Below are 11,286 nucleotides of genomic sequence, written 5' to 3' on the forward strand. Positions count from 1 at the left end.
TTACTGAATTTAAAACTATGATCATTTAGTTGATACGGTACTACCAATCAAAGATGTTGGCTACCAAACATATTTATAGCCAACTTTTATAGTTCGGTTGGTAGCATGTTGATCAGTTTTTTGTGATGCATATTTAACCGCCCTAATTACCAATGCTAAAATCAGTTTCCTTGTGATGGACCACATCAACTTTTTTTTTTCTTTTTTTTATTAATTATATCAATTTAGAGTAACATTTTAAAACATGTTTATTTTCATTTCCATCTTGAATGACCTTCAAGCATTTTGTTTCACTTTTTTTAGAGTAAAGCATCTTTATTTTCATTTCCATCTTGAATGTCCTTCAAGCATTTTTTGTTTTGTTTTGTTTCTTCTCAATATGAGGCTGGATTGAAAGAGGGCAATGTTTGAAGCTATACTACCAACATATACAATTTCCTTCCTTGGTTCCTTTGGTGAAATAATCATCTTTAGTTGTTTCAAAAAGGCACACAAAAATATAATATATCTTTAAAATAATTGATAATGTAAACATTCTTTATGTAAAATTTCAATTACGCCTCTTTTGGAGTAAGTTGATTTCTTGGTAAAGTCCTATTTTCCTTGTATTCTTGTATTGACCAACATGTTCAGCATGTTTGACTTGGATTAATTCTGAAAGAGAAGAAAACCCATCGGCCTTTTCCATTTGCACAAGCATCCTAATGAGGTGGTAATTGTGTTTGTTCATGTAAATTAAGAAACTTTAAGATTTTATACAAATAATAAATACTTTCACTAGATAATAACAAAAAGAGAATTAATTTGCATGGAGAATTTACAATTGTATATATCTCTATATTTAGGGAAACTCTAATTCTCTAAATTTGCAAGATCTTTTACTTTTTCTCGACCTAAACAAGAGCATATGAGATACTACCCTTCTAGATCATATAACTTTTGTATACAAAATAGTCAACTTGCTCATGAGGCGTGTATAACAAACTTTTGTATACAAAATAGTTATGGCAGTCAATTGAGAAGTACATTGTCTTTTCACAACATTTGATAGAATTATGAAAAGTTAAGATTTAATAGGTAATAAAAGTATAATGGAAATGATAAGGAAATAACAAACTTTTCTAACATATAAGATGCACAAAAATCTATTCCTAATATATTCATGACTTTATAGGCTCATTCCTATTACCTCTACAAGCGAAGTGGGAAAGGACCAACATAAAGCTTGGTGCAAAAATCTACAAACAAAGGACAAACTTAGCACAAAGTTGTAAAATCTTCAAAAAAAAAAAAAAAAAAAAAAAAGGTAAATATTGAAGCTTGGTGAGGATATCCACTAATTGGAGGTATCAAGGAACAAATTGGTGTGAAGGTCCCCGATTGGACAAATCATACAAAATGATAGTTAATGTCAATATGTTTAGCACACTTATAACTTGGGAGGAACATGATTTTGACTGAGGAACAAAGCACTTTTTTATTGCATATGATAATTGGTCAAGAATGGGCTAAAACATGGAGCTCCCGAAGCTAGGCATGTAAACTGGTCCGGAACCTGACTAGAAACGAAAAAACTTGAAACCAAATAAATTGTAAACTAAGAACTGAAGATCAAACCGAATACTACTAACCGATTCCAACAAGTTCCAATTATACTATTAAATATGTTATCTAAGACGGTGTTCGGAATCCAAATCAGCCCAAAACGGGCAGAAACCAAAAAACTGAAAACCAAATAAGCCGTAAACAAAGAACTGAATACCAATAGCTACTTTGGGTTAGGTTTCGAATCTGATTTTGGTTTTTGGTTAAAAAGTTCATCCCTACCCAAAGCATATGAGTAATCCATATGATTTTAGCATAGATATTGGCCAAGGTTTTATATTCTGATTTATAGCAAGAACAGTTGATTTTAGAGGATATGGAACAAGTTCCCACGTGGCATTATTCTAGAAAACAAACATTTCAGCACGCATAGGTGAGTATCAAATTGTATTTTTGTTGTAGACTTTAATCATTATGATTATTTGGAGGCAAACATGACATGATAAAGAGCTGAGCTCAATAGATGAGAGTGATCGATGATTTTTTGGTCTTGAAAATACCAACTTTTAATTTAGTCATCACTGGATGACTAGTAGTGCATGAAGACGAAGCAGACAATATGGGCATAGGCTGCTCGAAAGACGGTGAAGTTGGTGGCTGATCGGCAACATGGGGTGTCGTAATTGGACCAAAATTAAAGAAGATTCAAAAAAAGGAAATTATATGACTCATCAAACTGATCATGAAAAGTAGTGTAGAGCCGCTATACAACCAAATTTATGCAGATATAGCCTTTGTATTAGGTGATATAGCTAACAAAAATGCACAAAGAACTTCAAGGTGCAAGTTAGTGCAAAGCATAATCCGCAAGATAGGAACAAACTCAGCTGTCAAACACATTAAAATTCCCATAATTTGGAGTTGTTGAAAATAGCAACTCGTAAGGAGATTGGATATCCAAAAGTGGGGTGGGTAACCAATTTTTGATATATGTAGTAGAACTAAATACATAAGTCCATTAAGAATTCGAAACTTGAGCACCAGACATCATTTCCAAAAACAATCTCTATAATATGATAATTATTTTTTTCATCACGTGAATTCTGAGAAGGTGTGTATGGGTAAGATATATAACATGTGATGATTGTTATTTAAAAAAAAGAGAGAACATGATCATAAACAAATTCTTTGCCACCATTAAATTCGAAACCATTGAGTCTGCATGAGAATTGGGTTTGTACAAATGTGAAACAAATCATTGAGGACACTATAGAGACTATACTTTATTTAAAGGGTAAAACCATGTAAACCTAGAAAATTCATCAACAAAAATAGCATAGTCCCGAAACCCATGTGTAGAACTAACCGGATAGGGACCCGACATGTTACACTCTACCAATTCTAAAACATGAGATGAATGTTTTAAATTAAGATTAAAGGGAAAAAATTTGCTCTTGGATAATTGATATGACAAGAAAGCACTATGATTTGGCAAAAGAGAAATTATACACAAGCAACCAAAATACTTTTAGACTAGAAGAGTGACAAGAGTCCTAATCCACTAAGGTTCCATTGTGTATACAAATATCTCATATTTATTAACGAGAGACAACTCAAAAAAAAGGTTCTTAAAATACTTTTAGACTAGTAGATCATAGAACAATTGGGCTATGCAATTTTTGTCACTTGAGCCTTTGAATTGCGGCCCATTACACTTTTGAAATAGTCGTCAATCGTCACCTATAAAACTTCCGATTCGTTTTCATATGACTTCCGAAGTTCTAATTTTGATTCTTATCAAACTAAATAAAGCATTTATAATAGGGGAGTTTTTCCTTTAATATCATTATATGTATTCCTTCGTAATAAAAAAAGCTTTCTTAATTTGATAATTTATGTTTTGTATGTATTTTGTCTATTTGTAATTGGTTGAAAAACTATAAATTACATTATTGAAAAAGCTCAACTCTCAACGGAAAACTTTGTTAATTAACAAACTCTTTCACAAAACCTTAGATTAAAAAAGCTTATCTAATAGCTTTTTAAAATTTTTTGAAAGATTTTTAGGAAGAAAAAACTTATAATTTTTTTTTATTGCGATGCTTTTGAGTTAACGGTGTGTCAATGACATGTATTAAAACCAGTGTGAAACTCTAGCTTTTGTAATTATTGTATGAGTCTTATATGTTCTGAAGATAATATAAATTAACAACCATAAAAAACAAATGAAAAAGTTCCCATATTATTAAGATATTAACTAGGGAAGGATCCTCGTTTTACGGAGTTAGAAAGTGTTCGGTTGTAAAACATAGTAGTTATGGAGTTGTAGACTCTTGTCAACCACCCATCAATTATAGAACTCATGCTAGGTTCATTTCCATCACAAATCTTTTGCTTCAAGGGAAAATTGTTTATACTTTAAGGAGCCACCGCGGTTTCACTTTGAACGGAAGCTTGGATTTTGATTCTGGGTAGATATCGAAAGCAAGAAAGTCAACCATATCTGGAAAATAACTAAGAAGACCGTTAGTTTCGATTCAATGAAGAAGCAAATTCAAGTGAAACATACGAAAAAAAAAAATCATACAGGATTAGTGTTTTTTCTATCTAGTTACTGGAGAAGAAACAAACAAACAAACAAAACATTATTATTGTTGGATGTTAGAGTAATCTTCAAATTCCCTTCCTTCTCCAAAAAAAACATGGACATTTACCTGAGGATAAAGCACATCAACATGGAAGATAAGCATAATCAAATCCAAATCCCAACTTACTTTACCTGGTCCAATACAGGCTCCAAACAGAATCAATCTATGCACGAATAGACAACTCTGCTTTCAGGTTGTTTAAAGCCACAATCTGGAATATAAGATAGGAGTTACAATTTCATCATTTAGACATCCTTTAAAAGAAAAACTTCAAATATGTACTTCAGAAACTGAAAATAGAAAAACTCAAACAACTTTTTTACTTACAATTCAATGTAATATAATTATGAACAATTTTATAGGATACATTTGTAAATATAAGCATGTTTCATGGTGAATGGCAATTTACCTTAATTATACATATATAACAATTGAAAACAAACAAAAAATCAAATGCATTACCCACATGAAACAAACAGATACCTTGAAAGAAATCCCAAACATGCGATATAATGGATTGGTAATTTCCCAAATGTTTCTTCCCTTAAATACCTTACAAAATAAATATGAAACCATGTTCCTATAGCCCTAAGAAACCATTCAGTCATTATTCATCAACATCGTCTGACCAATTAGTTAGTTTGATATCCTAACAAAAGTCACTATAGTCTAAAATTATAGAAAAATAAGACTCGCCCCCTTCTACAACAGGGCAACCAACAATTCTTTGGTGATAGTAAGATTTCAAAATAATAGGAGCTTCCTACAGCTAAAGAAAAAAGAAAAAAATGAGATGACACCTTCACCAACACTTCTGATATTGGGCTTTCATGATACCTTTATAGAGTAGAGTATCCCCAAATGCCAAAATAGGTAATTCATAAACTAAATTTCATGTATATGTTGCAAAGTGCTAAAACTACTTCTTAGATACCTGGCATTCAAAGCAGTATCCAGTATCCCTAGAATAAACATAAATCTTTATGTGTTAGACATTATATATTTATGATATTAGGGATAGGTAACAAAAAGCTATAGCATGAGTAAAGAATTGCACTTTTTTACTCAATAACATTACTTAGAGTACAAATTGCATTCCATGACTTCCAATTGGGACATGTACAAAATTGGTTCATTGGTTAAACCAATTGAGCTCCAATTTCAGAAGAAAAAAAATGCAAAATTTTTACTCAATTGCATCACTCAGACTACGAATTGCAATAAAATAGTTAAAATTACGTACATCAATAATGTCTTATTCAATCAACAGTTCCTTCTTAGTTGTACGCTAATGCAGAACACCAAGTGCACATGTAAGTAAGATGTTCAATGGGAAATGGCTTATGCATGTAACAGAACAAAATCCCTAATAAGAGATAAAATTAAATCCGCAAATTGAAATCCATTGTCCAGATCATACCGTAGAACCCTAATCCAGTATCAGATGGTTCAGATTGACCATAAAGATCTTGATATTTGCGAAATTAACTGAGAATCTATAGAGAATATTGTGTTGTAAAACAATTGAAGGGTATCTGCGATAAATCACCGGCTGCTCAATCTCGAGGTAATCGACCATCTAAAAACCTACTTCGGTATAAATCAAGTCGAACATACTGTAAAAAGTTAAAAAAAACAAAGACAATCAATAACATAAGAGATATAGTAAAGGAATTGTGATCCATACTTTAGGAATGTTTACTTGGAACCATTAACAACAATCAGCCAATTAATATATCCCATGAAGATGAAGCAATCTGAGGTCAATCGTGGATATACTTGTCTGAAATTTGCAAGTTAGTTTGTTGAGTCCAAATTTTGGATTTAGAGCTGATGTTTGGAGTGGTTCAGAGCAAGTGGCATGGGTAGCGTCGACATGATCGGTTGATTTGACCAATGCATCCACAATCGGCGGTGAGGAGGTGGGGCGATGAATCGGAGCACCAGTGGGAGGAGGGAGGTGTCGCTCATCGTAGGGAAGTTAGCGTAAGGATTAATCCAGTTGGATGAGGCGGTGGAGGAAAGAAGTCGTATTGTGGGGTTGGTATACATTTGTTGTCGGTTTGTAGTGGGAGGTGGGAGCACAACATAACACATAGCAATATGTATAGCAGAACATAACATGTAGCATGGTGGGTCAACACATTTATTAAAAAAAATTGATTTTGGTTCGATAGGAACAATCTATTGAACAATCTTTTTGTTCATAAGGGAACACAAAATTAATATGTATATAAATGAGTTTATTTATTTATTTATAATGTGCGGCCTTTTGACAAAAAGAACTCTAATAAATAACTTTTATTTTATTGTGGATCATAAATTAATATATTTAAGACAATATTTTGTTTTAATGATTCAAACATTATCTGGTCCATGTGGTTTATATATATATATATATATATATATATATATATATATATATATATATATATATATATATAAGCTTAGGTACCTAATCACATCATATAAGACTATTTTTTTTTTTTTTTTTTTTTTTTTTATCATATTTGCATTGTAGAACATGTGGAAATGCATAATCATAGAATCATAGATAGGAAGAGGTCGATGCTACAATCGAGAAAGGTGTATATAGGGTTGAGTTGAGATAGAGGAGGAGATGGATGATGTTTGAGAGAGCATATGCTTATTGAAACATAGAGAAAGAGAAATTATATAGGGGAATATATAGGTATGGGATCTAGTTGGTTGTTGCGACTGCTAATATAGAGGCGACTTCTCTTTTCAAAATGGTGACCTTGAAGAGGGTTTGATAATATTTTAGGTTATAAGTAGACATATCAATGAAGCAAGTTTGGAGCGAATCACCCTTATCCAAACCCGTTTAAAAAAAATAAAAACATGATCCGTCCCGATCCAATAACCCTCAGTGCCTTGAATAGTCGAATCCATACCTGTATCCACCAGATCAACGAATACCCGACCCATTTTCCCGACCCTTTTATAATATTAAATTTTCATAATTTTATATGTTCCACAAAGTAATATTTCTCAAAAATATAAAATGCTTACTTAAACAACATGTACATTAACTAATAATCAAAGTACAATACAATAAAAATCACATTTTACTTGGACATCGAGTTGTATATTTATATGGGGAAATCTTCGGAAAAGTCATAATATTTCACCATAATTTACGAAAAAGTCTCAAACTAAAATTGGTTTATGAAAAAGTCGCGATTACTAGAAAAAATAACGATTTGATCATTTTTTTTGATTTATCGATTTCAATACTTACTCGGTTTCATTAAAGTCCCATTATTTTACCATAATTTTCATTAAAGTCCCATTATTTTACCATAATTTGGGATTTATTCGTAAATTATGGTAAAATAATGAGACTTTATTAAAACTAGGTAAGTAATAAAACATGCAAACCGGAAAAATATTGTCAAATCGTCATTTTTACCGGTAATTAAGATTTTTTCGTAAATAGATTTTAATTTGGGATTTTTTCATAAATTATGGTAAAATATTGAGACTTTTCCGAAGATTTCAGTATATATATATATATATATATATATATATATATATATATATATATATATATATATATATATATATATATATATATATATATAATGGGGCGGGTTATAAGTGGAGCGAATCGACAATAACCCATACCCAACCCATTTATTAAAAGGGTAAACGGGTATGGATCGTAAACAGGTAAACGAATCGAAAATTAAAATCCAAACCCGTAAAAATCTTATGCGTTTGGAGCGAATCAGGGTAAAAACCGGACCCATTGACATGTCTAGTTATAAGTTTTTAACAAATTATACTTTTTGATAGAAATGTAAAGAAATGGCAAAATTTGACTTATAGTGAACAAGTTTTATTAATTTGATCTGAGGGCAACCTGGTCATTTTAAACTCATTATATGGTAAGGAAGGGCAACAACAATTTTTAAAAAATTTGGACTCAAAGTACTAATTAGTGTAAACTACAAAAAACTGTATAAATAAGTTTCGCTTGTCCACTAATCACCTCACAGGAAACAATATATTAGTGTTATTCATAAGTTTCAATAATCTACTATTCGCATTAGAAGGAAAGATACATTTCCATTTGTGTTATTCATGTATTATAATACTAAACATCTTATTGATAACGTATCTAAACTCAGTATAACTTATTCATATTAAAAAAACAATTTCAATACAAAAAAATAATAATAAAAGAGTGGCTCAGTTGTGTGCCACAACTACAACTTGTTTTCCAACATTTCTGCCAGAAAACAAGCCAATTAGAGCAGCCGGGCCATTCTCAATGCCTTGAGCAGTGTCCTCGAGATACTCAATCTTTCCTTCTCGAATGAGAGGAAAGATAAAATCATAAAACTTAGGATACAAATGAAGAAAATCATAAAATGTAAACCCTAGAATTTGAAGACGTTTGAAAATGATATGTTGAAGGTTGTACACGCCTTCGGTTTGATCAAGTTTGTTATATTGCGATATCATCCCACAAGAAGCAATACGCCCGTGAAGCCTCATGTTTGGAAGTACCGCATCGAGCATCTTTCCCCCAACATTGTCAAAGTAAATATCAATACCATTTGGAAAATACCTACAAATTACAACAATTAAAAACGTTAGTATAATTGATTTCATTTTATTACTTGACAAAGGTTTGAATCTTAAAAATTGCAATTAGTCTTTTTAATAGAATGCACGAAAACCAAACCTTTTCAATGTTGCTTTGAGGTTCTCTTCTTCTTTGTAGTTGAAAGCCTCATCGAATCCAAATTTGTTCTTAAGTAAATCAACCTAGTCATACATGAAATTTAAAACGTATAACAAGAGAAAAGGAAAAAAGAGATAGAATATTATATTTTGACAAATTCTTACAAATTTAACTAGCATCGAGATCGAATATCGTTTTGTGACACTTTCTTTTTCAAAAAAATCTTAAGAAAATTAATTTTTTTTGTCTTTATTAATAATATCTACATGAATTTAAAACCTTTTACACAATTTATGAGCAATTAATCTTACAAATTTAACTAGCATCGAGATCAAACACCGTTTTGTGACACTTTCTTTTTCAAAAAAATCTTAAGAAAATTAATATTTTTGTCTTTATTAATAATATCTACATGAATTTAAAACCTTTTGTACAATTTATCAGCAATTAATCTTACAAATTTAACTAGCATCAAGATGGAATATCGTTTTTGACACTATCTTTTTCAAAAAAATATTTATTTATTTATTTATTTTTTGTCTTTATTAATAATATCTACGTGAATTTAAAACCTTTTTGCTATTAATAGGCAACCTTTTCTTTAGATCCAGCACTTCCGACAACATAACAGCCAGCAAGTTTCGCGAACTGCCCGACGATATGCCCGACGGCTCCCGAAGCTGCTGACACGAAGAAATACTCTCCTTTCTTCGCAGAACAAAACTCGTAAAATCCGACATATGCAGTCATTCCCACCATACCTAAACATCCCCAGATTCACAATTCGTAAGAAATTCGAACAGAAACATCAAATATTATGCAGATTGATGCTTCGATCGACATACCCAGGAGTCCTGTATAGTATGAAAGAGGAAAATCCGTGTTATGGATCTTTGTTAGGAACTGTGGATCCCGAATCACGCTGTATTCTTCCCAGTTTATGTGTCCGGTGATGTAGTCGCCTTTTTTGAAGTCAGGGTGAGTCGAATCCACGATCTTCGATACTCCGACTCCGACTAGAGGCTAAGAAACGAATTGGGTTTATCGATACATCAGATCATAATCAAATCAAATGATTATATGATTGATTGAATCGGAATTCGAAGTCTATCAATCAATCAATCACAGAGCTCGAACTCATATACTTTACTAATCATTATCAAACTAGATATCAAACTGGATCATTGGGTTACGAATCGAAGTAAGAGTCTGTTTCTTCTTAATTTACGGATTGAGAAAACGAATTAAAAAGGGGACATACCGAACCGGGAGTGAAGGAATCCATGTAGGCTCCTTCGTATGTCTCTGTCATGCGATTCCTCATCATCGGATCGCAGGAGAGGTATAGATTCTTTGTTAAAATTGAGCCGGGTTCATTCTTGGGTAGCTCCAGATTGATGGTGGCATCGGAAGTCACCAACATGTCGGATTCTTTGGGGAATCCATCGACGTAGTTTTTCAGTAGCACCTGCTTGTTTCTCACCACTTCGGCCATTTTTATGATTCAGAGGGTTTTACTTTTACATTTTCGTGAAGATGATGGTGATTGTATTTATGACAACTTTGGTCTTCTTTGGACTGTTTGACTTTTCTATTTGTTTTCAAAAGTTTGCTACCGTGAAAAGTCGTAGTGGATCATAAAAAATGAGTTATCTACTGATATCATATTAAAAAAATGCAGTGTGTCATTTTTTTAATATATCAAAATTCCAAAGGATCAATTAAATCGTAAAAATCAATAACTAAATCGTAAAAATCAATGGGCTTCTAGCCAAGCAGTATTTATTTTGTTTTTTCTTCTTACAGTTGAGGGTTCAAGTATCGTCATGGATATAATTGGATTTAATGAATAATTTAGGAGTAGATTAATTTTTCCGTTTAAAGAAAATCGCAAAAATACATTATGTTAAAAGTTTAAATAACCTTATAATTTGTTAGAACCATTTATGAGTGATACAACCGGCAACAAAAATCTACAACAAAATTTGAAAAATATAAGGTTAAAAGGAGTAGTATCATGATTGTCACACTAAAATTCATAGCACGTAGATGAGTTGGGATCCATGTGGTTTGTTGGGTATAATCTTGATGCTGGAAGATTAAGATTAATAAAGTATTTATGAGTTTATATTTTATGCTATATTTAATAGTTTATTATTTATAAATGGTATCATAATTTGACTAATTCTGTAGAGTTAGAAGAATGAATCACTAGATGTAACGAGTATTTAAGTGTAGCCGTAGTTTAATGCATACTTTCTAGCTTGCATTTTATTTGCAAAGGCTATATTTAATCTTTCTTTATATGAATAAAGTGTGTGCACATATTTTGTACTTACCTCTTCTTTTCGGTTCTTATTTAATTCGAAAGGTCTCTTT

General features: G+C 31.6%; 1 protein-coding gene and 1 long non-coding RNA gene across 4 annotated transcripts; both read right to left on the minus strand.

Moving 5' to 3' along the window:
• Nucleotides 1–3,789: 3,789 nt before the first annotated feature.
• Nucleotides 3,790–6,250, minus strand: LOC145033803 (uncharacterized). 3 transcript variants are annotated; one of them, XR_013677716.1, is made up of 4 exons: nt 5,881–6,250; nt 4,325–4,404; nt 4,133–4,259; nt 3,790–4,048 (listed from the first exon to the last, which is right to left on the minus strand). It is a non-coding gene; the product is annotated as an uncharacterized LOC145033803 (long non-coding RNA). The 3 variants fall into 3 exon arrangements; XR_013677713.1 differs by having other exon boundaries at nt 4,133–4,404; XR_013677715.1 differs by having other exon boundaries at nt 4,325–6,250.
• Nucleotides 6,251–8,334: 2,084 nt separating this feature from the next.
• LOC145036936 (2-alkenal reductase (NADP(+)-dependent)-like) lies at nt 8,335–10,485 on the minus strand. The gene is made up of 5 exons (XM_078985465.1): nt 10,169–10,485; nt 9,753–9,930; nt 9,502–9,668; nt 8,908–8,990; nt 8,335–8,790 (listed from the first exon to the last, which is right to left on the minus strand). The coding sequence occupies exons 1-5, from the start codon at nt 10,400–10,402 to the stop codon at nt 8,409–8,411; spliced, it is 1,044 nt and encodes a 347-aa protein (XP_078841591.1). The 5' UTR covers nt 10,403–10,485; the 3' UTR covers nt 8,335–8,408.
• Between the last annotated feature and the right edge of the window lie 801 nt (nt 10,486–11,286).

Source organism: Lactuca saligna, chromosome 3, assembly GCF_052625555.1.
Source record: "Lactuca saligna cultivar CGN05327 chromosome 3, ASM5262555v1, whole genome shotgun sequence".
In the NCBI taxonomy this organism is placed as follows: domain Eukaryota; kingdom Viridiplantae; phylum Streptophyta; class Magnoliopsida; order Asterales; family Asteraceae; genus Lactuca; species Lactuca saligna.

Excerpts from the sequence above, each read along its gene's own strand:
- LOC145036936 (XM_078985465.1), bottom strand. The coding sequence starts at position 10,402 with ATGGCCGAAGTGGTGAGAAACAAGCAGGTGCTACTGAAAAACTACGTC. Across the intron at positions 9,669-9,752 it reads ATACTATACAGGACTCCTGG|GTATGGTGGGAATGACTGCA; the intron begins GTATGTCGATCG and ends GGGGATGTTTAG. Across the intron at positions 8,991-9,501 it reads GTGCTGGATCTAAAGAAAAG|GTTGATTTACTTAAGAACAA; the intron begins GTTGCCTATTAA and ends ATGTATGACTAG.